The 26,713-nt window shown below is 50.8% G+C and overlaps 2 protein-coding genes and 2 long non-coding RNA genes across 6 annotated transcripts in view; 1 reads left to right on the top strand and 3 right to left on the bottom strand.

The window, feature by feature from the left end:
* The window catches only part of LSP1 (lymphocyte specific protein 1), a 48,289-nt gene extending 33,963 nt beyond the window's left edge, over window positions 1-14,326 (bottom strand). The window contains exon 1 of one of the 2 annotated variants that reach the window (XM_066320900.1): window positions 14,157-14,326. In XM_066320900.1, coding sequence (XP_066176997.1) covers window positions 14,157-14,236 — 80 coding nt within the window. In that variant the 5' untranslated portion in view covers window positions 14,237-14,326. Of the gene's footprint in view, window positions 1-2,346; window positions 2,514-14,156 lie in introns of those variants that run through there. The other variant, XM_066320901.1, reaches the window with a different exon arrangement.
* Window positions 3,390-3,810, top strand: LOC136362436 (uncharacterized). Its single transcript, XR_010743798.1, has 2 exons — window positions 3,390-3,586; window positions 3,679-3,810. It is a non-coding gene; the product is annotated as an uncharacterized lncRNA (long non-coding RNA).
* A 626-nt stretch (window positions 14,327-14,952) lies between the features above and the next one.
* Window positions 14,953-16,848, bottom strand: TNNI2 (troponin I2, fast skeletal type). Its single transcript, XM_066320886.1, has 5 exons — window positions 16,740-16,848; window positions 16,321-16,449; window positions 15,840-15,929; window positions 15,529-15,705; window positions 14,953-15,228 (listed from the first exon to the last, which is right to left on the bottom strand). Exons 2-5 carry the CDS (start codon window positions 16,441-16,443, stop codon window positions 15,130-15,132), a joined length of 489 nt encoding a protein of 162 aa, XP_066176983.1. The 5' UTR covers window positions 16,444-16,449; window positions 16,740-16,848; the 3' UTR covers window positions 14,953-15,129.
* A 1,665-nt stretch (window positions 16,849-18,513) lies between these two features.
* LOC136362420 (uncharacterized) lies at window positions 18,514-20,940 on the bottom strand. Of its 2 annotated transcripts, XR_010743795.1 has the most exons (3): window positions 20,427-20,545; window positions 18,734-18,763; window positions 18,514-18,551 (listed from the first exon to the last, which is right to left on the bottom strand). It is a non-coding gene; the product is annotated as an uncharacterized lncRNA (long non-coding RNA). The 2 variants fall into 2 exon arrangements; XR_010743796.1 differs by lacking the exon at window positions 18,514-18,551 and having other exon boundaries at window positions 18,729-18,763; window positions 20,427-20,940.
* Between the last annotated feature and the right edge of the window lie 5,773 nt (window positions 20,941-26,713).

Below are 26,713 nucleotides of genomic sequence, written 5' to 3' on the forward strand. Positions count from 1 at the left end.
AGCACTGGGACTCAGCTCTTCAACCCAAAATCCAGAAGACTGATGCTGGTTTCAGCTCAGGAACCCTTAACCCAGCTGTTGGACAGCTGGAAAGCAGCTTCCATAGCTGAGGGAGCTTTTCTTCTTCTCAGAGAAGATAATTCCCAGGTTATCCCTGCTGTTGCCCTGCAGCAGGAGCAGCCAGGTAAATCCTGACACCACACTGATATCCCCAGTGCTCGTGAATATGGCTCTAAGCAGCTGTTCTCACTCATGTGCTCCAGGTCTCCAAAGCACTTGGACACACCAGAAGAGCCCAGGACCTACACAGTGTAACCACTCTGTTGCAGTCACCTTGGGACAGAAAAAAGCAGAGCACAGCAATCTTGACAGCAAGGTATCTTCAAGCCAGGAGCCTCAAGCCATTCACTAAAGAAGCTCCTTCCTGCAGCCAAGGTGGCAGGGCTTGCAGAGCCAGCCCCATAGCCAGTCTCAGCAACTCCAGGAGAAACTGTTCCAGGAGAAAAATGCAACTGCAAAATAGGCTATGGTGTGTATGGAGCAGCCCCTGCCTGTTCTGCTGTTGAATCCTGTCAGGGTAGGTGAGGCTTTTTGTGTGTAAACCATGGAAATCCTTCACACCCTACTCCACTCCTCATCAGCAGGACTGGAAAACATAGCCACAAAGCTAAGCCTCCATCAGGTTAAGTGTAAAAACCCCACTCAGGAAACATGCCACCTTGTAAAAAAGTCCCTGTGCGTCTCTGGGATGCCAGAAGTCCCTTATCCACAGCAGGAGGAACTTGGAAATGTCACTCAGGACAGGAAAACACCCCTGGTTTAGGCTGTGCTGAGGACAGTTCTTTGGACACCCCTTTTCTCTGCATGAAGCACATGTGCTTCCCCTTGCTCCCCCCATCTGTCACCCTGCAAAATAAATTGCTACCCAGCTGTAAGCATGCAATTCCCAGCCCAGTTCATCTGCCTGGCCCTCCTCAGTCCCAGCTGGCCCCAAATCTGAGCTTATCCCTGCCTTCTGCACACCCACAGAGGTTTCCCTACCCCTTGTGAGCCCCTACAAAGCCCTGTTCTGAAACAGGGATGTGGAACTCAGATCTCGGTCCCTCTGGCCTGAGACCAGGGAATGGGTCCAAGAGGCCAAACAAAAGATGAACCCAGAGGAGTCAGTTTCTCCCGCTCACTTTCCATCCCAGGGGCCTGTGCAACCGGTGGGAACTCTTCTGCCAACTTCCCTGGGCCCAGAAGGGCAGAAGGTGGCAAGGACTGGGTGGGCTGTAGGCACACATTGACCTTCCAAGGCAAGAAACTTATTTGAGTGATGAGGTTTAGGAGCTGTATTACCAACCAAGGAGATCCCAAATTGACTGGAAAATGCCTGGTGAAATAAACCCCACCACGATACCCTTCACCTCTCAGCTGGAGACCAGCAGTCCCAGTGAGCACAAAGGAGCCAAGAGCTGACAGTGTGAGTCCAGCACTCCCTAATTCCACCTCTCACCCATCCAGCTGCTCAGTTAAATATGAAGAGGTGAGAAGCGGCTCCATTCAGCCCAACCAGGGCCATCAGCATGGCACACCACCATCACCCAGAGGTGGATCCCAGAGACCCGTGGAGGGAAGCAGCAGTTCCAGCCCCCAGGGAAGAGCCCAGTGACCGCATGGCAGGGAGTCCCAACGCCAGCAGACAATGTAGCCGTGCTCCCCGGCTCAGCGCCGGCTGACAAACGGGAATAAGCCCAACTGAGCCATCCACCTCCCTGCCCTGGCAATTAGAGTCTAAGAGAAAGGTTCAAAGCGCTATTGTGATCAATTAAATCGAAAAAAGAGCAGTGTCAGCTTGCAGCCCTGGGAGGATCCGGCCCTTTACTGATCTCTGAATTAAAAACGCGCATCACAGCGTGCACAACGTACAGTTCCTGCGGGGAAAAAAGAAAAATCCTTTTTCTAGGCAGAAGCGTTCAGCACTCAGGAGACACAAAAAGCCACGTACTGAGACGTCCCTTGCAGGGAGCGGGGAAACCAGCGGCTCAGGTGAGTGTCACAGCACAGTTGTGCTCAGTTATTTCAGTTGGGAGCTCCTGGAAAAGCCATCAGTAAGTTCCAATCTGCTTTTCTCATACAGCTTTTGGGGAGGAGAGGGAGGGTTATCTATTATCCTTCCTTCCAACGCATCGGGTCTGCTGGAAAACCAGGGTGAGGACGCAATTCAGCCGATTTAAAGGGACGCGAAGACGGTCGGTCTGAACCACGGCGCCTTTCCCCCGCGGCGTCCCCCACCGCGCCCCTCAGCGCGGGCACATCCCGCCGGAGCCGGGCGCGGGTCCCCGCGGGCAGGTGGGCGCTCACCTGATGAGGTTCTGCAGGCCCTGCTTGCTGGAGTTCCTCCTCAGGATCGCGCTGGTCATGGTGGCCGAGCCGCGGCGGGCAGGGTCCCGCTGCCGCCCCCTCCCCAGCGCCGCAGGAGCCGCCCGGCACTGCGCGCTCCCGCGGCCCCCTCTCCGCCTTCAGGAAGTTCTGCAGCTGGTTTCCTTTTGTTTCTGCTCGCCCCCCCTGCTCCACACCCCCGGCTTGTCTCCTCCACCTCTACCTCCTCCCCCTCCTCCCCCTCTGCCTCGTGGAAGTGTCACGGGAGAATCTCTGGGGGCGCAGCCGCCGGCGGGCCCCGCGGCACAAAGCCCGGCGCTCCCCGCTCCCCTGCCAGGGGGATTCTCTCCTGCCTTTAACTCTTCTCTCCCTCCTTCATCTTCTCCAGCCCCCTCCTCTCCCGTCCGCACCCTCCGCCCCCCGCCCTTTTTATTTTTTTTTTTTTTCCTTCTGTTTATTTCCCACCTTTGCCACTGTTTTTCTGATTACACAAAGCAACCAGGGAGCAGAAATCCAGGTTGGCAACTTGCACTCGACAGGGCTGTAAATCGCTCCCACTCCGTTCACAGCAGAAGTCTTGCGTGAAGGTCTCAGCTCCGAACAGTCCCCGCACGCCCGGAGGTGAGCCAAGAGTCAGATTGATACCAAAGGGGGTTTGCACTGGGAAATGCCACACCAGAGAGAAACGTTCTCCTGGGATGGAGATAGCAGCTGGATTTTGGGGGAAGCCACAGAGCTGCAGCCTCAGGCAGGCAAGCAGCCTGCACCCTGCTTCTGGACTCAAACACTGCCCCTCACCTGCCCGAGTCACCAAGTTGCCCGTGCCTCAGTTTTCCCAGCCATCACATTGGGCAAGAGGCAAAAAATCTGGCTAAATCTGGCTTGCCTCCATGAAACAGTGATACTTCAGGAGATAAAAGAAGTGCACGAGTGTTTGATGAAGGACTATGATTGCCACCTGCTAAAACAAAATGCACATCTGCCACGCATTCAGATGGTTGTTCCTCATGTACCTCCTCATGTGGGTAGTCTTGGGAGGAAAAAACAAAAGAGTCTTTTGTCCTAAACTGCATCTCCTGGTCCATATGTGCATTTTGGGTGAGAAGACATCCTCTACTCTGCCAAACCAACAGGTGCCTGGACTTGTACCTAGCAAGTTCCAGCCATGCCTTATACTTGCACATTATGGTGCTCACGGCATGGCCTGCCCATGTTTCCCAAGGTAAGTGGGAATATTCCTCTGGCTGTCTGCAAAATGGGAGCAGTTGTGATGGAGCCACTCTGCTGAGACCCTCACCTTCCTTCTGCTTTCAGCCCCTCTCATCTCATTCACACGTTTCCTTTCAATCGCTTCTGCAGAAATGTTTCTTGACGCCTGGTAAGCTGAAATGGGGAAGCTGCCCATGAAAAACACCAAGAAATTTCAATAAAAGAAAGGAAGTACCTACTCTCCTTTCCACTGTCTCCTCATTTCAAAACAGCTTGGGTTTTTTCCCTGCAGGTATTTACTAAGCATTGCCTAAGTGATTACGAACAACAAAATCCACAAAGCCCAGACACTGATGCTGGCCTCACTCTGTGGGCTGCTAAGATGATATCACACTGCATATTTTTCTTTCTAAATTTAGTGAGAAGATGCAAGAGATCCACCACAAAACATGCTAAAAAAGAGCTTGTCCCAGCCCTGCAAGTGCTTGCAGGAGTAATTAGGTTTAAGCATGTGAAGTAAGTTTAAGTCATTCCTATTGACTTCACCACAATTGGCCAGAGTTGAAATGAAGTGTGCACCTACAGCGTTTTTCTTTTTGGAGAGAATCGGCCCAAACCTGCCACTGACTCCCATGGACCGAGCCAGGCAAGGATGTAACTTGAAGGAGCCCTGGCAGGCAGAGATGTAGCTCACAGCCATGGGCCAGCAGCAGCTCGGGGTTGAATGAAATCACTGCAAACACTCTTCACTCAGGCAGAGATGCCAGATGATCCTCAGGGAGCTGAGGAGGGGCAAGGAGGAATGCAACCACTGTCACCACGAGGAGGCAGGAGCCTACTGGAGGTGAACAGGACGCTGCTACCTATGGGAGGTGAGAGTCTCTGTGTAAATGGGCAGAGGAAAAGCTGTTAATTCCCCCAGCAAGAGAGCCTGGGCTCCACACCGGGTTTGACTCCTGGAGGATGCCAGTAAGAGCTCCTTGTCTTGAAAGCACTTGGCAGACTTCCACCCCAGTTCCAGGACTGACTGCCTCTCAGAGATGGGGCTTTCAGTGAACAGGGCTGACAGAAACCATGCTTGGATGATGAAATACAGGACTGGAGAGAGGTCATGACATTAGCTCTTACTGGTCTGAGGTGCTAAGATAATTTGGAAACACCAGAAGTGAGGCAGTGAGGAAGGGGGTCCCTTAACTGCAACAGGCAACAGGCTGAGCTCTGTGTTGCTCCCAGGGAGAGAAATTCCTGGTACTGAACTCTGCCTGGAAAAATCTTTCAAGGTGGCTGGGCCACTCGACCTCTGGGGAAGGCTTCCTGCCCTTTTCCCTGGCTTTCATCTTTGAGAAAGATATTAAATATGACAAGAAAACTCATCCTTCCTCCTTGCAGGACCGCAGGGAGAGGGGAGCAGGGCAGGACCCACAGCTTGCAAGAATGGGAATCGACAGAGTCACTATCCCCATCTCTGTGGAGCAGGGAGATTTAAACCCACTATTCAAAAGCACGAAGGACATGGCCACAGAGAAAGAGCAGTGCAGGATAAATCCCACACCACTGCCTTGGAGTGCCGAGGCTCCTTGTGTCTCCTCTCCTCTCCTGCCCCTCACTGCCACGTGCATCAGTGTGAGTCATACCACGTATCCAGGAACAGTAAGGTCAGCATCAGTCCCACAGCTGCTTGGATCCTTTCACAGAAACAAACTCCCTGGTCCCACCAGGAAGTGGGTAGGAGTACAGTGGACACAGGAAGAAAAACAAAGAATTAATTCATCTGTTATTTTTTAGCACAGTTTAAGCTAGGAGAACCACCATAAATCTCTGCAGCACAACACCACCTCACAACAGGAACTGGAACACCCAGGAGCACATCGTGTGGCACTGGAGTTTCCCAAAGCTCTTCCCAGCAGCAGGGAAAGCAGAGAAGGTGAGATGCTGTGAGAGAGAGCAGATCTGCCTCCATCACTGTGGGAAGGAGGGCTGGAGGCCCAGAGAGATACGGCTGCACCAGTTCCCATTAATTACACAATCATTCTGCTATGTAGCACTAGTTGCAAAATCAGTTGAAGGCTCACACATGGTCAAGGGGAAAAAAAATAGAAACAAAAATACCCTAATCCTGCTAGTGAGGAAATACAGCTCAAGCATTTCTCTCCAATACTGCTGGGATGTCAACCACTGCCAGCATAAGCCCCAAAGCCCAGTCACTGCAAGGGCCACCATCTGCCACCATGGTTTCCAGGGGTCCTTGCCTGCATGTCAGTGGTGGGATCCCACCTCGAGAAGATGTTCTCACAGGGACAGCCTCACATCCTCAGCAAGGACTAAGAGCCCTGTCTCAGTTGGAGACCCTGTGCCTCCACCAGCAGCCCCTAGGACTGCCCCTAGAAGGGGAGGGGTCTCTGGTTTTCCTTTTAAATGATGCATCTTCCCCTCTGCCATCCCACCAGCCTGTCCTCACCAGGCACATGTATCCACCACTTTGAAACCAGCCTGGCAGGCATCAGCATTTGCCCAGCTCCCCAGGAGCCCCAGTTCAGGGAAAAGGGCACACCATTGGCACATCAGCTGCATAGATGGTGTGGTTTACATGTTGGCCTATGGGATAGGGTTTGCCCACCCCACCTTCACCCTGAATTCCCACTTAACTCAGTCCAGATTACTCTGCCAGCACTCACTTTCGGGCAGCCAAATACAGAGACCAAGAGAGGCAAACAAGAGATAATCCTGAGGAAACAGCAGGACTAGCAGCCAAAAGCAGCTAGTCTCCTTCCCACCAGAACAGCTCTTTACAAGCACCAAAGTGTGCTGCCAGGAGGGCAGGGCGCCCCACCTCTGCAATTAGCTCAGGGTGCAGGGCAAGAAGTCCAGTCCTAGTGATGCTCCCCAGCAAGCCCTCCTCTGTCCTGGCATGAGTCAGGAGAGGATATTCCCAAGCCAGTGCATGACCCTATGGGTGTTCAGGGAGGGGCTGCTGTAGGCAGGAGCTGTCTTGGCTCACAGCTGTTGCCAGGCCGACGTGCTCAGAGGAGCACCATGAAAAACATGTATAATTGTAGGTCTAAACAGCCAACAAACACTGTGTCATACTAAGTCTGAAATATCTGGCATGGGATCAGTGATGACTTTCTTCCTCTGATATCCAAAGAGGCAGAAATGAGAGGGAATCAGAAGCTGGATCTAGAAGGAGCATCCTTCTTCCTCTACCCCACTGCCACCTCTCACCCTCACACAGGATGGAAAAGAGACGGTCCCTGGGGAACTTAAGGGGTACATCCATAAACCTAAAATCATTAGGTTTCATGAGGTTTGCTTCATTTATCAGTGAGAGGGGAAGATGCAAGTTTACAAGCCTTGTAAGAGAAGATGCTTTTGCTCCAGGGGTGATACACACAAGGACAAAGGATGGATTTAAAAAACAGGGGAAGGAGAGAAGCATTAACAGGGCAGCCCAGCACACTTAAAGAAGATCTGGGCTCCTGTTGCACCAAGGGCTGGGCAAACAGCAAGAGACCACCTGAGCCACCATCTAGGTTTCTCAAACCAGGGCCAAGGCCAAGTGGCTCAGCCAAGCCCTGGAGGAGTGCAGCTGGTCCAGCATGTGGAGCCAGCATCACCACTGAAACTGAACACTGCTATCTATGTATTGTGTTAAATCAACAAAGCCTTTGGGAAAGAGACAGGAAGACAAAACAGTGGCTGCAGATAAGACACTCCCATCTCACACAGGAGGGTCATTACAGGACAAGAGGAGAACTATTGGCCCCAAGGAAGCAGGCTCCATCTCTTAGGGATGCTTGTCTACCTCAAGGCCAAGAAGCAGGACAAAGGACTCCAGCCAGGATGGATAAGATACAGGCAGCTGCTGCCAAGAGGTTGTTTTCCCCCAGCAGATACTGTAGGAACAATCTGAAAAAGGCCTTTTTATAGCATCACATTGCTTTGTCAAGAGTCTCTGCTCACAAAGGTTTGGAAAGCTGCTGAATGAATTTGAATTTTGAATGTCTATTTAAAATAAATGGAGTGGTCTTTGCCTGGACTAGGAGGATTAGACAGACACTGGGCAGCTGAAGACACCTTCAGACATCTCCCATGCTGGGTATAAGAGGTGAACAGCCAGTAACAGAGGCACCACCTTCCTTCACCAGGTGGCATCTGTGTGACGTGTTTAAGCATCACCCAAAGCTGTGCAGCATGTTTTGTGGATGGGCCTGTAGGTGAGTTCCGCTGCACCAGCATAGCCCTGTGTTGAGCCGTGCTGCTCAGCTGACCACACAGCTTTCAAGAAGTAAAATACAGCTTCAGCCCAATATAAACTTATTAGCTCATCTGCAGCTGGCTCCAGGCTCTGATGCAGCAGTGTTGTGCTACGCAAGCAGTTTTAGCAACCATTAATTTCCACTTTACACTGCCATGCTGTCACTCCAGCTGGGGTCAGGGGAGACTAAACGGATAAGAAGGAACTCCCAAGCACCATCTGACAGTTCCTGCATCCCTCACTTCAAGTTGCTCCTTGTCCCAGGGAAAGGCATCTAATATCAGCTTGCCAATATCCATCCATGCTCCCCTCGCTAAGCTGAGCAAAAGACAGGAGCTGTTTTGAAAGGGCCCACAAAAGCATCACCATGTATTCCAAAAGCTTGAAGACACATGGCTCCATCAAGGGGGAAGACAGTCATTAATTCTCCAAGGTGAGGGCCAAGAAAAGCTAAGAGGAGCTCATCTGCACAAAGGGCAGCTAATGCTGTATGCAGGGAGGTGGCAACTGGAATGGAGAAGCAGCACAAGAGACAAATGCCACCCCCAGGAAGAGGTCCCACCAGAGCAGGGGTGCACAGCCTGTGTATCACAGTAGTCTGCCCTTCAAGACAGCTCAGCTTGGGCACAGTGCTGTCAGCTCCTGTTATGGGAAGCTACGTGACAACTGCAAGGAGGCACTTATTTGAAGAGGAAATTATTATTGTCATCAATTTTATTGGGAGAGAACTCTGCCTCTCCTAAATAGCTGGCAGCCGTGATTGTTTGGGGTCTGTCAATAGTTCAGAGTTTGTCAATGCTAATGGCTCCAAAGCAAGCTTGCACTGGAAAGAAAACTGCTTCTGCAGCAGAAAAACACAAGCATGCACAAGCACAGAAGAAGAGATCATATTTTCCAAGCTATCTGGCAAGGACTTGATAAAAGGCACTGCACAAACTGTCTAGTCAGCTGCAGCAAGCAACAGATACCTAGAGCTGGGAGAGAGGCTTCATTGGTAATGCAGAATGAATCCCTAACAAAAAAAAAGTCTTTTTTTCAAAATGAGCATGTAAGCAAAAGAACCAAAGGCCTCCAGCTGATGCACACTGGCAGAGATTTCTCTGTGGCAGGCAGAGAGATGGTGCTGACATACACTGGCAAAAGCATTTGGGCCTATATGTCTGTGCAATAGCAAGAGAAATCCCAATAAACTGAGCTCCAGCTAATCTGAGTCTTGCACTTCTCAGATCAATTGCCTGCAGGTTGCCCCAAGTTTTCAGACCACTGCATAGAAGTCACCAATTAAGCCAAAAGAAGCCCAGTGACTGCCATTTCCATTCATTAATAAATCCAGCTGGGTTTGCTCATGTATCTTCCTCTTTATCAATGTATTTCTTGGACAGTCACCAGATGCAGCAGGCTGCTGGGAGCCACCACTGCTCATATGAAACAGGCTGAACCCAAGCACTTCCTGGGTCTGACACTCCCACATATGACTGAAGATGGAGCTCTGCTGCCAGCCCCAGCAGCCCATCCCAGGAGGGACTCGTTTGAAGTAGCAAATAACAGAAGATATTGTGTCCTGCCTTGCTGCAAGTTCTCCTGCAGGGGATGGGGGCTGCAGGAGTGGAGCCCCTATAAAGGCACTGGAGACCTGCCCGTGAGAAAGACAACTCTGTGTGCTGAAACCTGGGATAAAGACACTTCAAAGGCTGCCTCACACATCTGGTGTGTGTTAGGAGGGATGCACTGGCAAGGAAAACATACATGGGCTCCAAGTGGGGCTGGTTAACCCACTCATGACTGAGTCTCTGTGGGACATGTGGACAGACTGAGGATTGTGAGACACCTGGCCAAGCCTCAGGAGGGCTGGGCACACATCTCACCAGTGGCCTAGCTGACACTGGGCAATCAGGGAGCCATTCAGGTGCCTAAACATAAGTGTCAAATGTGGGATGCCTTGTGTTACCTCAGACAGGTGCCAAAGCCTGGCAGATGTCACACAGGTCCAATAGGACACCACCTCTTCTGTGTACCAAACCCACAGTGGGCAAGTTCTATAGTCAGAGCATCCCTTCACCTTCCTAAGCATCTCAAGCTGTCTGGCCTTCCCAGAGAGATAACCTGTCCTCTACCCCTGAGGCAGTAGCCATGGAACACCCACCATGGTGACACCCTGACCTTGGCTGGGCACTGTGCGTGCTCCTCTAGTACTGATCATAGCAAATTCATGTCATGCAGGACAGCTGCTCTCCCAGAATCTGCAGCACCTCCTAGGACACATTTTTTGACCCATTACCAGATGGCCATGATCCAGAACACGACCTGGGTAAACAGGTCTGAGCCTCTATCATACACTCATGTGTCTTCCTTTCATTGGTGTACATCCCCAAGGCTTCTCCTCATGAAAGGCTTTCGAACGGAACCACACCATGAAGATCCATTCCCCTGCATTTGGCTTCAGTGGGTGCCAAAGCATCCCCTCAAGTAATCCCAAAGACTGAGCCTGATGAGGAGTTTATTGGACTTATTAGGAGAACAAGAACTGCAGCTACAGGAGGTCCAAGCTGCTGTACAAGCTGGGGGAGCAGAGCCCTCCCTCACCTGTTCCAGGTGAGCAGGCACCATCCCTCCCAGGCAGGTTTGTAAAGCTGGACTGTGCCAGGAGGGCAGCTTGGGGAGGATGAAGTGAGAGCACCAAATCCTTGTGAAGTTCCCTCTGAGCCCCTGAGCACCACTGCAGGTTTGCAGTCAGTCACAGCCAGATTACACTCTCAGGAGCCTGGTGCTCATACCAATGCCTCCTGGAGCCTGAGCAACAACTTTATTTGGGCCAGGATTCTCACCCCCCTCAAAGAAAAAGCCATTCCCAACAAAAACATGGCACTGATGAGGTCGCGGAGCACCTCTTGGCCTGGTGGTCGGTCCAGATGTGAGTCAGTGCCCTGACAGAGGCAGCAGCCAGGCTGGATGAGTGCCTAGCTGGGAGTAAGCCCAGCTCTGAAGAGAGCACCAGGGCAGCAAGGAGTCAGCTCAGCCCCCAGGCAGACCCCACAGTTGGGCATGTGGGTCACAGGGGTGACGGATGCAAAGGGGCTGCAGGCAGCATCACTCAGGGCTGGATTAGCAAGGTCAGTGAAGGTCAGAGCAGAGGGGCCCAGGATCCCCAGGGCATGCCAAGATTAAGCACTTCCCTGCTGCACAGCCAGCCCTTCCAGTTATCACAGGGTTTTCAGATTTGGGGGAAAGCCCTAAACCCTCTGAAGTAAGTTCACCTTACAAAATCCAGGGGCAAGGGATTCCCACAAGCTTCAGAGCCAGACTTCACACCAGAAGTTTGAAAAAAGCCAGCCTTCCAGCCAGCAGAGGGTCTTCTGTGTTTTAAAAACAAAAGTGCAATTCAAAGGAAGGCTGCTGGGCAATTCCCTGCTTTAACACACCCTCCTCCAAACCCATAGCTTTACATAGCAAAATAAGCTTGGAGGCAAGGCGAGGCAAGTCAGGCTTAATTTATTTTTTCCCCCAAGGAGAAAAGGACGGTGAAGGCACCTGATACCTCCTATAATTAGAGAGAGTTCTTTCTTCCTAATGCCACTGCCAGAGCACCTATATCCAATTTGGAAACCAGAAGTATAACCCAGCTTTATTAAATAATCCATCTGGTCCTCCCCTGTTAATTTCCCTACTATTTTTCCACTTTAATGAGCCCAGCTGGGTCAAACTGTGACCAGTTACTCCTGAGCAGGGATCAGCTATCCCTCCATGCTTCCCCCAAGGAATCTGGTGTACTGAGGGGTCCAAAAACTCTCCAAGTATCAGTTTTCCCAAACAACCTCCTTCCAAACCATGGGTATACTTAGCAACAGCAGTCATTTCAGCAAAGACCCTTGAGACTCCTCTAAGGATCTGGAGAATTCAAGACAGCTGGGGGTGGATGTGGCAAGGAAAAGCCTGGGGCTTGCTGGCACAGCAGTGCCTCTCCCCAGGCAGTGACCATACATGGGCTGCCTGTCCTGCACCTCATGGGGAGGGAAGCCCCAGGAGGATAGAGACAGGGGAATTTGGGAAAAGCCAGTCTGCCTCCTGGGTGCAGATATCCTGCAGAGCACAGCCCAAGGGATGTGCATGGCCATGGGTGTACGAGGAGCTTTGGGTAGGAGTTACCTGAAGCCTCCAGGGCTTTACAGAGAGCTCTGAGTGGCAGACCCTGGGCTCCCAGCCACTCCCCATCAAGGCAGGACAACCCAAGCAGCCACCTCTCCGGAGCTCCCCCAGCTTCTAGCTTATTTGGGAAGGCTCACACCACAGCAGTTCCCCATATAGCAATTCCAGTTCATGGAAGAGAGCATAACACTGGTCTGGTTTAAGCAGTGTTACACCAGCATCAGCAGGACTTTGCCAATATGTCCCAATTTGTATGAGGAAACAGACAGGCTATGTTCAAATTAATATTTCTAGGACTTCTTCAATGCATGCTCCTATATCTTCTATATACACTGGACACAGTTAAACAGATATGGTTCATTGTCTATGGAAACACAGCACCAATATTTTTCTCTTGACATCTCTCACTGTGCATTATACCCAGGAGCCTTGGGATTTACTTTCTGGCAGCTCCATCACAACATTGGCTGCTCTGACATCCATCATGCTTTAGACTGTCCTTAGAGCCTTGTCCTGCCTGCATCCATACATGGGTCAACTTGAAAAGAGCTTTTTCATCAAGGAGAGGAGATCAGGGAGCTAAGCTAGCCACACAGTGAGAAAAGGTAAACCCCAACAGCAAGTAAACACTTCCTTCCTCCATTTTGGGAGTAGAAATCACCAGAGTCTAGCAGGCATTTAAACAGCACAAGGAAAAGCAAGAGAAGTTTAGAGCTGAACATGAAACTATTATACAAATTTTAAGGGAAACTTATTCTTCGTCTTTTTATAACAAAGAGGAACTCATTTCTGCTTGCTATTTTTGCCATCAATTTTCATATTTCATTAAGATTCTAAAACACAGCTAGAAAGGATGTGCCACCCTGCTGTCAGTGTTCACACTCCTTTTAAACAAGACTGTAAGGGTCTGCGTGCTACAGAACAGACTCCTCCAGACAGCCTTTTATTTAGCTGAAACTCCAGCAGGAAACAGAAAAGGGAACAAGCTGAGCCAGCCCCACCAGCAGACCCTGCCGGCGGGCCAGCATGCACCAAAGTTCTTGCACTTACTGCAGCAAGAGGGAAGCAAGAATGTTTGCTTGGCTTGGGCCATGCATAGCATCTGCTCCTTGCTCCTGCAAGGTGAGCTGAGCCTGCGGCAGAGGCACAGCCAGGCAGGAACAATGCTGAGAATCACATGGATCCCGGTGCAGAGGAAACCCCTGTGCTCCCCCAGCAGCCGAGGCTTCCCCTTTGTTTCAGCAGGGAGTCATGTATAGAGTCTTCCAGCACCTTTTGAAGCTTCCAGTCAAATCTTCAGCCAAGGCTAATTGCTGTCAGGTGTCACCCGAAGCACTTACTGCAGCCACTGATGACAGGAGATGACACACCTTTCTCCTCTCGATGTCACTCAAGGGTTCTTTTTTCCTGTCAACATGAGCTGTGCAGGCTCTCAGAAGCCTTGGGGAGAAATGCTAATGCAAGCTTTGAAGCTGGAGGTGAAAAATCAGGCAACCTCCTAAGCTCCCTGGGTGCTCAGCCTGAACCCAGTCCAAATCTGAGTACTTCTGGGTGATGCACTTTGGCCGAGCTTATCTGTCTGCCTCCACCACAGACAGATGTGGTCTCTGCTACTGAGCTGTCCTCTTTTAGCCCTCATGGAAAGCTGTCTGTATTCAAGTGAAGAGACCCCAAATTTTCCAGCCTCTGCTGATAAAGCAACGAAGCACAGCAGAGGCACAGGGAGATATATAACTTTACAGCAGCCAGCCAGAAACACTGCCAGGTTAATTCGGCTGCAGATGTAGGGGATGCAGCAAGAAATCAGATGTGCCCAGCAAGGAGAGGAGGCAGCTGATCTCCACATTGGAGAGGTCTTAGAGGTGGGCTGATTTCAGCCACAGAGCAGCTCCAGGTCACCAGACCTCTCACTTGAGCTTGCCTGCTTCAGGAATGGGGTTCTCCACTTGATCAACCCCTTCCCAAGACCTTAGAAGTTCAAAGGGGATGAGACCTTTAGGAAATCTAAGTCTCCTCCTAGCTAGAGAAGCCTGTCAAAAGCCTGATGAACATATCTGGCCTATTCCAGCCTCATGGGTCATCATTGTTCTGGCTGCACATCCTCCTTTCCCACCATGCCCTCCCAGCTTCCCAGCTTCCCAGCATCCTGTGACTGGAATGCAGCTGTGGTGTCCCCGAACCTCACCTCTCGTTCTCCCCAGGGGATTCATCTCCCACTTGGCTCACTCCTTCTGCACCCTCCTGGCACCCCTCCGAGTCTGACATCTTCTCTCCTGGTTGGCACGGCAGCCGCACAGACAGCTCCAGCACCAGGGTGCTGCCACTGTTTCACTTTCCCCGTGCTCAGCAGAAGTGAGCTGTGCCGGAAACTTCATGGGCTGAGGGTTAGGGGGGGAAGGGAGAGGGCAGAAGGAAGGTGGAGGTTTGCTTTGTTGTTCTCAAACGATTGAGACTGATTTAAGGTTTTACTTGTCGGCAGCTAGAAATTTGCAAGTCCTGGACTAACCCAAAAGAAAAGTGGGCAGCGTGGACATCCCCATGGCAGGGAGAGGAGTGACCCACTGTCCCCCCAGCTCCACATGGCACTCTGGTGACAGCCATCATCTCTAAACCACAGCATGCTACACTGTACCAGTACCAGGGTGCTGCTGCAGGTGCCTCCAAGGTTGTCCTGATTTTGCACCTCTGAAATCCCACCGGAGCCAAAGGGCTTGCTTCTGCCCTGCAGATGTCACCCCTCTCCCCTCTTCTCAGCTCTTCCTGCTGGTGCCATCATGGGCAGAGGTTCTGCAAGGCCGCCTGGGGCTTGGATTGTTATCTCTTTGCTACTGGGGAAGGGCATGAGCATCCACAGCTTTGGACAGGGACCAAGAGCAGAGAGATCCCCCATTTTCTCAGCACAGCCCCTGCCAAAGCCTCCCCATCCCCACCAGACTGCCACAGTGAAGCAGTCCCTGCTGGCACCATGGCATGAGTCGGGGTCTGGCCACCCAGGCAGGCAACACCCACCTCTCCCACCAAAGCTTTATTTACATCACTGCTGCCATGATGCAGCTCTTTGCACAACTAGAGAGAAATGGCACCCAGCCAGCACCCCTGAGCCCAGCGGGGCAGCGGGGACAGTGGGGAGAGGAGGACAGGTGTGGAGACATGGGTGCTTAGGACTCGCCAGCCTCAAACATCTTCTTTCTGCCCTCCATGCCAGACTTCTCCTCGATGTTCTTCCTCCAGTCACCAACATCACGAAGATCCTTCTCCTGTGGGAGGGACGGTTGAGTTGGTGTGAATGGTGCCAGGGTAAGAACCCACCTGGCCCAGGCCCCACACCAATCCACCCCATATCAGCTAGAGGAACCCAGTTCCACCCATGCTATACATCTTTGTGAACTGCACCCTCCTGTTTCAACATCGAGGGTGCCAGAGAAGGAAATACTGAGCAGGAAGAAGAACATTATGGAGAAAGAGTCATTTGCAACCCTGTTTATCATACAGGGAGGTGTGAGTCCTGAAGGGTGGGGGCAACTCCTGTCATGGAAAAAAGGAAGAGGGAAGGATACCTTCTCAGTGTCCTCCTTCTTCACTTGCTTCAGGTTGGCTCGGAGGTCCATGCAGACCTTGTGCTTGGAGCCCAGCAGGGCCCGCAGCATGGCGTCAGCCGACATGCGCACCCTGCGCAGCGGCGGCCGCTTGAACTTGCCACGCAGGTCAAAGAGTTTCTGGCTCAAGTCTTCCAGCTGGGGGGGATGAAATGAGGGGGGAGTGGGGAGAGAGCGGGGCATGGGTTTCATGAGATGGACCCAAGCAGTGCAGGGAGGTATGAGGAATGGGCTGGAGACTCCCCTGAAGGATGGCTCCAGGGGAAACTCACCTCCTTGTTAGTCTTCTGTAGCTTCACCTCTGTATCATACCTCTCCTCATCCACTGACTCTATCTTGGCATGAAGCTTTTTGCACAGCTCCTGGGAAGAAAGCAAAGAGGAATGTTGAGTGCTAAGACTCACATACGATTCCTCTCTCCTGATAGCTCTGGCTCTGAAAGCCTTCAGTCCAGAAGACTAGATGGGATTGAGGTGAAGAGGGGCTTGTCAGCCAGCTCCTAATCTCCATGCTACTGGCTGCATGCAAATTCTGCCTTAACACATCATTTAAAACACATCTTTCCTGCCAGCCAGACCCCTGTTTTTGCAGAGAACCCACCTGCCTCTCAACCCAGATGCATGCCCATCTGGCTCCAGGGTAGCACAAGTGAGGAGAGGGTCAAGATGGGAACACCAGTCTAGATCCACCAGGCTGACTGATGGAGCCAAATATTTTCTGCTCCAGCACCGAAAGGGTTAAAGAAGCCTGTACCTGAAGTTCCTGCATGGATCCTGGGAGCGACAGAGGAGGGCAATGTTCTGCCAGGTAGTTCTGCTTTTCCACTTCTTTAGCAGCTGCTTCTTTTTCTATTTCAGTGACAGCAAGCTGGAGCATAGCACTCTGAAAGGCAGCAGGAGAAGGGTCAGTGCAGGGTTGAAGCAAGGAAGGAGGGTAGGGGATCCATGAGGGGAGTGGGAGTCCTGATGGAGAGTCAGACAGGGGAGTTCCCATAAATACCACCATTTCCAAGCAAGGGATATGATGGAGACCCAATGAGGGGTGGGGTGGGAGGCCCCTACATCGTGCGTCGTGGCCTCTTCTAGTAGGGAGAGTGCTGAGAGCTGGCTGGCTTGGGATGGGAGGTGGGAAGGTCAGGACACACATCACACAGCCACAGCAGTGCCACGTACCTTCAGGTGCTGCCGACGGGCAGTGGCTGCCCTCCTCTTTTTCTGCAAGTGGAAGAAACAAGAGGAAAGAAGGTTATCAGGTGCCCATTCCCCTTTCCATTGCCCTTCCCCATGCAATGCCACAGTCCACCAACGACCTGCAGCCCTGCCACGGAGATGGCTCCATCTTGACACACAGTTGGTCCCCAAACCAGCAGCAGTCAAGGAAGAGGCTCCCTGCTGAACCTGGCTTTGCCAACCTCAGGTAGCTAAAACCTACAAAGCCCCTCAAGAAAAGGTAACAAATGTGATGAACTTGAATATACATGTACAAAATATGGCTTCAAACTTGGCTTGTTGGGACTTTTAGCCTTTGCTCTGATTTCCTCTTTACTCAGATGTGTTTTACTTTGCACTCAAGCTAATGACCCTCATGTCCTTGGGCACTCAGGAGCTGTGGGATGTCTTTCTGAGCAGTCCAGGTCACATGTCCTTCTGACACTCTGGTGACAAGGACAGCCAGGCAGGTGAAAACACGAAGGCTGTGTAATTTCTTGGAGCTGAAAAACCCAGCGCAAGTGATGCTGAAGCAGGGGTTCATCACAGCTGGAGGACAGACATGACCACAGGCTGCCCTTCTGTCCTTGTCACACTGAACCAGCAGAAACAAGACTCCTGTTTATAAAAAACCCCACAACTTCTGCATTTCAGCTGTTTCCTGAGCATTTCACCCAGAAGACTGGGCACAGCTATGTTGGGCTGGCCCAGGGGAAACCCATGATATGCTGAGGAGTAGGGAGTCAACAGCAGCACTTTGGTGTGGGTCTGTGCTGCGTAGAGGAGGAAGTGGATAAGGATGTGCAGAGGGAAATGTATCAAAATCTGACAAGTCTCACATATACAAACGGTGCCAAGGCCCTCCTGACAGGGCTGGAGGGCTCTACAGTAAACAGGCACCCAGCTCAGAGATGCAGCACACTATTAATCGTCAGATAATCAGATCCCTTGAGGGCTCTCAGTCCGAGGCTTATTCTCCATCTGAAAACTGGTACTTTAGCAAAGAGTGTCCTGCCAGCCTTTTCTGGGAGGTCTGGGTTTGTTGTGGAGTAAAAGGACGTGTTGGATATCAGCACCATTCTGTGGCATTTCTATGTGTCGCTGACATCCTCTTTTCTCTCAGTGAGAACAAGCTGAAGCTTGTGGTGTTTCAGACATATGGGGAGATGCCAAGCAGAAATGAAGGATGGAGCAATTTTCTACAAGGAAATGTGGAGTGACAAACCCACGAACAATCCTCCCACACCTTCCCCTGCATTTCTCCAGACACCCACCAGCCCCACCCGGCTCTGCCAGAAGCCAGGAAAGCTTGTTAAGAATGCAACCTCCACCCTGCTCACACTCCCCTGGATCCAGGTCTCCTTGGATTGCCTTTGAGAAGAGATTTGACAGTGCTCAGTGGGTAGAAAATGAAGGGCTGGATGTGGGGAAGGAGGAGAGGATGCTAGGCCAAGGACGGGATGGTGGATGGATGATGGAGGAGAGGCGGCTCTGGACCACTGCCTTCCCAGCACCATCTCGTGGCCGGCTGGGGAAGCAAGAATGGAAGGAAAAAAGCATCTAGCTCCAAGCCAGGGGACAAAAAAAAGTCTTTCAAAAGGGATTTTTCTTCTCCTTCATGTTTACCAGGAGAAGCCAGCAAGAAAATAACCATAAGCCATTCTTCCCACACACACACAGAGCAGCTGATTTTCCTAGGGAGAAATGGTGAAATCAGGACTGCTGCCATAAGCATTGTTAAAGGAAAAACCCCAGCAAAACACACTTACCTCTTCACTGTTCAGGAAAAGCAGATGGACAAGGAAAGGAAGGAAGAGAAAAGGGAAAGAGGAAAAAAAGGCAGTTAGCTAGCATCCTAACAGGAAACAAGCAAAAGAATCTTAAGCATAAAAGTTGGCAGTTGAACAAAAGTTTTTCAATGCCAACAATATATTAGAGACAGAAAAATGGGAACTTACTCAGACATCTTGGTTTAGATGGTTATGAGCCTGAAATAAAAACCAAGAAAAAAAGAAGTTTACAACTATTCATGCTAGTGGTCATTTTCTTGGGTTTAAAAACAAAGACTCCTCTAGAAAATAAAAAGAGGAACAGGTCTGTTCTTATTTCCCAACTTCACCAATTTTTCATCATATAGGGAACTAGGCTGAAGTCTGTAGACAAGAGGCAAACATCTCCTCATAGCAACACAAACCTCAGCACCAACAGACTTCTGGAAAAGACCAAATGGGGTTGAGCCAAAAAAAGAGAGATTTGTGACAGTGATTCCTGCAGGTATGGCCCCCAGGAAACAATTTTATTAAACGAAGGAGGAAAAGGCAAAAATTATTTTCAGTTTACTGCTTCACTTTGCCATTCAACCTTACTTCACTTCATAAACAAGAAATATCCCAAAGCCTACAAAGGGCTGGCAGTGACCTCAGGTGACAAGGAAGGACTTCAGACAATGCTGCTGCCAATGTATGCACTTACTCTGTGGGACAGGCGAGCCTGTTGCACCAACCTCAGCACAGGTGATGCAGAGCAGGGTTGAAAGTTGTGGTTGAGTTGATAAAGGCACCAAAAAATTCCCCAGACAATTCCTTGCATTTGCTTTAAGTGGAAATTTTACACACACAACACAGTGTTTTAGGGAAGAGATGGAAGAGCACCTTTGCTTTGCTGTAAATGATTTCCTCATAAATAGAATTTTACTTTCCTATCAGAGCAATAACTACTGCTTGCATCTCCTCTGCCTGTCCTTGGCAGAGCAGACGAGGCCCCGGATCGCAGCCGTCCGCGGAGCCGGGAGGCTCTGTCAGGAGGGGAAGTGTTAACGGGGGCTCACGCCCGAGGCAGAGGCACAGCTTGCAGGGCCAAGGAAACTTTATCCTGGAAAATGTGCAGGCCCATCACATTACTTCGGAGAGGAGGGGTGGGGGGAAAGTGCTTCTAAAAATGGCCAGGGAGCTGCAGAAGGAGCTGCAGCTGTCTCCTGGGACGGCAGCCTCTCGGCGGTGCCAGCCCCGTGACTCGGGGCGATGCGGAGCGCCAGCCGCCGCAGGTGCGGAGCCGCAGCTGGGGCCCGGCCGGCCGAGGAACGCGGGCTATTCGCACCGCCAGCCCTGCCCCGCACACACGCCGGGCAACCCAGCGGACAACGCCGGGCTGCAGCTCGCTGCGCACGACGTGGGCTTTGAGTCACCTGTTCTGCGCGGAGGACGCCATAAATTTGGATGTCGGTGCCTGTCCGAGGGTGTTTTTTGGGGAGAAATGCGCTGCAAAGGCCGGGTAGGGAGCGGGAGGAAGGGGTGTGAGTAGGGAGCATAGCCCAGTCACCGCAGGAAAGGATCCTGAATCTTACGGCCCTGGGGAGGTCAGTGTTAGGCACTTGCCCTCGCCACTCAAGCTGAGAGCAAAACCAGCCAAGGCAGGGGAAAGCATGAAATCAAAAAGAAAAAAGCCTACTGAAAGAGACAAAGGGAACCTTTCCAATGCACAGACCCGCTCCGACAAGCAAAGGTTGGAGAAAGTGTTATTAGCACCCCTGTTTCTCCCAGCAAGCCACCCCCACCTGGTATTTATCTCCTTAATATTCAGGTAAGGAAATCTGCTCCCCCATCACTCCCTAAGAGCAAGCTGGGTCATTAGGAGGTATGCAAAAAGGCTCACCCAAGTCTGGAGAAAATCAGAGTGGTGCTGGCTGGACAGGATGGACAGACGAGCCGCAGGCAGCTGGCTGAGTAAGGAGGTATAAAAGGGCTTCTCGGGTGGCTCAGCAGAAAATCCACCTTCTCTTTAAGGGCATGGAGACCTTCTCAGACCAATGATGTGCAAGAGTCCCCTGTGCACCTCCCTTGGCTGGGGCAGGCCAGGCCGGCAGGAGAACAGGAGAGGGCAGCCCCCAGGGAAGGGGGGGTGGTGAGGAGGAGAACATCTTCTACCCGTGGGATCCGGAGGAGCTGGGGAGGTGTTTTTCCTCAGAAGTGCCAAGGAGGGAGCCTTCCTCTCCCTTCTCCTGCCATCAACCACTCACAATAGATATGGCTTCAAATCTGTAGGGAGCCCAGGCTCCCTGCACACAGCCATCCATCTGCAAGGCCTCTAATTAAAATTTCCCCTTGGATACACAGATTGGCTTATCCATGGACAAGGGCATTTGACTCAATTTGCCTTCAAGGACTTGGGAACAGCTCTGCCCTTCAGGAAGGAAGAGAAGAAAGAGCTTGCACCCCAAATATCCACTGCCAACAGCATATGCAAGAGCAATCCCTTAATAAGACATCCAGCACTAGCATGCTTTTTTAGCCTCTATTATTTTCCTCACACAGGAAATACTTGCAGCTCTTCCCTGTGTGAAATATTTCAACACAGTTCAGGCGTTTTTTGGTTTTTTTTTGAAAATCAAGCTGTGGATCTGCTGCAGGCAGCCTCAAGCCTCAAATCCAGCCAGGGGCTGGGCAGAGGCAGTGGAGCATGGGGGAGCAGCACCATGCTGACAGCAAGAAGGGTAATCCCCTCTGTGGGATGACCCAGACCCATATCTCCATAGATCTGAAGGAGAAGCAGGTGGAAACGTGGCTGAAAATATTTCCCAGCCTTGGTCACAGCACATGTAGTGCGTGTGTGTAGGGGATCCCATGGAGACAGGGACCCAAACAGCTCCTGCTCTCCTCCCCCAGGCCAGGCGCTCCCTCCTCCTCCAGCCAGGGTTTTTTAGGCAGATTCAGACATGGCCCTGACGATATTTTCCAGGCATCTCCCAGACATTATACAGATAGTGGCAAATCCCTTGCTGCAGGCTTCCTGTTTCACCACCCTCAGCACCACGCAAGTAGTGCTGCAGATGCTGCTGAAGGACGAGCAAGTCCTTGGTATGGGGCTGGTGTCTTGCAGGGTTGGCCATGGTAGCAGGTGGAGGAGGGAGAAACCCCTAATGTGGGGAAGGCTGGATACACTTGGGAATGTCCCTTTGAAATGCTGCATCTACACATTCTGGCCTCTGCTGGCCCATCAAGTCCTCCAGAGAGCCACTCAGCTCTTGGTGGAGGAATCAAAACTGGGGGAGTTCTCCATTCAAATTCCCCACAGCCAGGGAGTTACCTTCAGCTCTTTGAGATGAAGGCATTCTGGACCTCCTGGAGTCCAGGCATGCAGCACAGCAAAAGAGAACTGCTCAGAATTTCAAGGGTGTCGTTATCACCTTGTGGCAGGAAAGTGTTGGCCTGATATAGAGGAAGAATGAAGTTCGAAGAAAGAAGTCCTATGAACAAAATGTTGGCCAACAGAAGTGTTTGTAGGATCGGGGAGGAGTGGATGGTGAAGTGTGGTAATAGGATGAGCAGAAGGTCGATCCTCCAAGTCTGCAGAAGGCTTTCCATGGACTTGCCTTGCACAGGGGCTAAGCTTTAGGGCAGCTCTCCCAGAAAAGGGAAGAAGCACCAGACTTAATCAGCATGAGGAAGAAACCCAGTGAGGAGAAAGGAGAATGCAAAAACAAATCCATGTCAAAGTTAGAAGCCATGGTTAGCATTAGGAAAGATAGAAGTTGCCAAAGGAATTGTGTAAGTGTTTGAGTGATGAAAGAACAAGTTTCTTGCAGAAAACCTCAAGGAAGGCCCAAGGAAGCTCCAGGCACATCCTTCAAAGAGGTGTTTGCCTCTGAATATTAGGCATTAGTGAGGTGATTAGGCCAGGAATGGATGCACTGTTCATACTTGGATACTTTCCTATGGAGCATCTGACCTTGTTCTTTTCCCTCATTTCCCTCACTTGAGCTAAAGGAATGCACCATGGGTGTGGGCCACCATTCCCAGATAATTTTCCCCATCCTGTGAGATCAGACAAAGGGAAGACCTGTCACACACAGGAAGTTCTGCTTTTAGAGACTCAGGTGTGTCTCTTTTGAGCCAGGCTCCTCCAGGGAATCACATGTTGTAAGGATGAGGCTGATGAATCCATGCAAGCTGTCCCTCATGACACTCCCTTACACCTTGTCTCCTCTTCAGCATCCCACAGGCATAAGGTAGTCAGGCACTATGGAGTGACATGACACCAGATGATACTATGCCTTATTTCCAAGGATGATGACACTGTTAGCAAAACACAGGCATGCTATTCAGCAGCAGTTGTGATCATGGTAAAAGTTCAGGCAATCTCGCTGGGGAAACTTGTATTTGACTGCCTTTTGCTTTCCCAAAATCACATCACACCAAAGCAAACAGTTTAACTCCATACTATCTTCCTTGACAGGGAGTGCTTCAGCACAAGAAGTTGATGCCCTCAGGCTCCTAACCCACCAGCAGGTCCTAATGACACTCCTCATGTTCAGCAGATACGTCACAAACTCATAACATGACAGCTGCTTCATGTTGTGTTTGACCATCAGCTGCACGATGATGACACAGGGCCCTGGGAATAGCCATCCCAGCAATGGATAAGGACACAATTCCCTTTTTCCAGCGAGACTTTGATGCACTCATCAGTTTCCCAGAAACAGAGCAGAGCCCAGATGTCAGCCTTGAGGTATGAGCTGAACCCTCTCTGTGGCAGAGGTAGGGGGTGACACTCAGGCTGCCATCACTGGGCAGGCAGCTCATGTCAGTGAAGCTGTCACTGATAAAGCTGTCACTCATGAAGGTGTCAGTGCAGTTCATGCACAGTCCCTGCTGCTCCCCAGGTGGATGCAGTCAGTTATCTGAGTGATGGCAGGTCCTGTGAAGGGGCAACAAATGGGTTTCCGACCAGTGGGTTCCTTGGCATGTGTCTTTTTTTTTTTTTTTTTTTTTTTTTTTTTTTTTTTTTTTGTTCCTCCTGAGGGATGTCTTGGAGCTGGTATATGGTGCAGGGGGCTGAAATTGGGCTCAAAGCCCCACAACAGTGGCAAAAAGAGGGACAAGTGACAGACGAGCTTGACCTCGAAGGGGAGTCTGCTGGAGAAGGCAGGGGAGGAGTAGGGGTGGGACTGGATCTGCTGGGCCTGCATCAAGGACCCCATGTTCTGGACTGCCCCTCTGCTCTAAGCCTCCTCCATCTGCCAAACAGTACAAAGGAAAGGACTGGTGAGGCCACACAAGCTCATCTCTCCAGTTGCAGGAGCAAGGAGACATGCAGATCCATCTCGCTGAAGCAGTCGTTGCCTCCTGCTGATGGTACTACTAAGAGTGACCAGGGTATCTTGCCCCATTGCAGGACTATGGACACCACATCCCCATCCTTCTCTTCATGTACTTCACTTTTATACTCACCGACTTTGGACAAGTGCCTGTAGGAACAGAACAACTCCCTGTGGACACATGTAAGTACTCACACATGGCTGCTTTTGATATAAACACTGGCCTTGAAGAGAAAAAAAGGCATTTTAATGATCCCTTCCACTCCAAAGGGACATTTTGGTGTGGGCTTCTGAGAGAGTTTGCAGCTCACTGCAGGCTAGAGCCTGGAGGAAGGGCAGCATTACAGAATGAAAACACAGAGGGGTGAAGAGAAGCTTCAGGGAGAGGGCAAAAACCAGACAACTCCTCTGGATGAAGTCCCTTCTGACCACGGTAGCACACAGGGGCTTCAGTCTCCCTTGATGGAGAGTCTGTGTTCATAGCCAGGGTTAGGATCACTTGGTTCCCAGCACAGGCCTGGGCACAAATCTCACTCCTCTCAGGAGGTTTTCTCACTTCTGCCCAGAAGCCTTGGACTGTTTCACAGTGTGGCCCTTCCTCCACGACTCCAGGGTGAGTTGGCAGCTCACTGGAAAGTGAACACCTCCCAGCAGCACTGGTTCGTGCCCAGGCCTTCAGCATTTAATGCGTACAGGAGGTGATCCCTCTGGAATTTCCACCCAGCATGCCCATGGATAGTATTACTGAAGTGACCCAACACCTGATCACAATCCTTCATGTATATATGCACATCCTCAAAGCCTCGTTAAGACCAGGGTATGACCCAGAACGTGTCTGGGGAACAAGCTGAGACCTCTCTGTGCTCAGATGGGTATGGCTGAAACATGTCTTTGCTCTCAAAAGGTCTTTCAGGTTCTCTGTGCCAAGACAAAGCAGAAGCACGAGCATGGTGTTAGTTTAAAAAGAAGGCCATAGAGCTCAAGAAAAACTGATAAATCACAAAGCTCTTCTCTGCCCAAGATCAGCAATTGCTCTACAAACCAGTTGCCATGAAAGGAATGATTCTCCAGAATTTATCTATTTCAAGCACAATGGATTTTTGAAAATGCTATGTGACCCCAGACACCTCATTTTACAAAAATACAGGTGTCAGCTGCAAAGACCCTTGGCAGCCTCACCTACCTGCACACACTGAGAAAGCCTTGGGAGAAGACAGCTGCAAGGAGATGGGTCTCTGGAAGCTTTTCTGGAGGTGCTTCTCATTCAGGTTTGGCAGTGGAGGGGATGAGCTCAGGAGAGGGTTGCGCCAGGAAAACTCAACACCCAACCCCACTGAGCATCCCTCCAGAACATCCCCAAAGCAAATTAGTTCACAGAGTAGCTGAGACATGAATTTTCTTTTATGAAGGCAGACCTGAGTTTAGCACATGTTCAAAAGTTGGGAGTGGTGTGGGATGTGGGATGAGTGCATGCAAAGCAGAGAAACCTTCAGCATTGGCCTTTGCAGGTATGAACACATCCTTTGTCACATCCAGAGTGGACACCACAGCCAAGTGTTTTAACTGGAATGTCTTAAGTGAAAACATTCAGGCTTTTATGTCTAAACCGCTCTGACTTGTATGTAAAAGTTAAAAGGAAAATGCTCTCTATCCATTCCAAAACCAGATTCCAGCTGGGCTGGTTTCCACATGAGACAGCCATCTCTTTCATGGGCACTGGGCTCTTCACCGGCTTTCCAAAGGGGCCGTGTTTCTTTTACCAAGTCAGCAATGACTGATTCACAACTTAAAGTGCCCATTTCCCACAGAGAGCTTTTCAGGCTCAGACAAGGACATCTGCAATGTCCATGTTCATGAGCAGGGTGATGAAACACTTGCCTGCAAACCTACCATCTTCCCAGATGCTGCCCACAGAACATAAAATACAATATGGGTTGGGTTGTTTGCAGGTCAAGGCCTCCTTTCAGCTCAGTTAAACTCCTCTTCCTAACTGACTCTGTGCTTATTTCTGCTCAAATTGAGTGGCAGTAAGTGCCTGCAGGGGTTTCATCACCTCTCGGTGAAGTCAACAAAGCTGGTTGAGAAATTCCCATCTTGTTGACATGCAACAAGTCATCACTGATGGACACCCATTCACCCGGAACGCCAAACTTCTTCAGGCAGCACTTTTTGCCCAGCAGCATGAAAGTTATGAAATCCTCATGCTGCTTCTCCTTTGGTTCCATCCTACCTAGACCTGAAATACGAAGAAATGAGATGTCTGTTTTTTCCAGGTCTGCCCACAAAGTTCAAACTGGAACTTTGGGAAGTCCCTCTGTGCACCCACTATTATTCCTGCTTCGCAGACTGGACTGTCTGGGGCTTCTACCCCTCCCTTCCTGCCCATGGCAGAGCAAGGTCCATTGAGATATAAAGTGGTCCAAACAATATTTCTGTATCCAGAAGCAAAACAAGCCCAACCTCTGGCAGGAACAGTTCCAGATACAAGAGCCCCAGCAGCAATCAGAGCAGGGGAAAGGAGCTGGGAAAAGGGAGGAGAAAAAAGGGGGAGAAAAGGATAGAAGAAAGAGGATAGAGAAAGGGAACTAGGGATAAGGATCCAGGAGCTGGAGCTTTTAAAAAATAAGCCCATGCATGACAAAAATACATATTTTGCCCATAAAATTGGAAGGCATAAAGATGCTAGCTAAGGAATATTTATAAAGCAGGCATGCTTGCTTCCTAGTGAGAAGAGCTTAGATGCTCTCCAGCTCTCAAAAACTCTAAGACTAGCCAAAAAATCTGTGGCTGGAGGACAGCCAGCCCATACCCAGGCCGAATGATGACAGCCCGTAATCATTTTTGT

This window comes from Sylvia atricapilla, chromosome 6 (genome assembly GCF_009819655.1).
Source record: "Sylvia atricapilla isolate bSylAtr1 chromosome 6, bSylAtr1.pri, whole genome shotgun sequence".
In the NCBI taxonomy this organism is placed as follows: domain Eukaryota; kingdom Metazoa; phylum Chordata; class Aves; order Passeriformes; family Sylviidae; genus Sylvia; species Sylvia atricapilla.

Bases quoted from the DNA above. Each gene is read 5' to 3' on its own strand.
- TNNI2 (XM_066320886.1), bottom strand. From the start codon at position 16,443: ATGCTCCAGCTTGCTGTCACTGAAATAGAAAAAGAAGCAGCTGCTAAA. The intron at 15,706-15,839 runs GTGAGTTTCCCC...CATCCCCCCCAG, and splicing joins TACAGAAGACTAACAAGGAG to CTGGAAGACTTGAGCCAGAA. The intron at 15,229-15,528 runs GTATCCTTCCCT...TCCCTCCCACAG, and splicing joins AGAAGGAGGACACTGAGAAG to GAGAAGGATCTTCGTGATGT.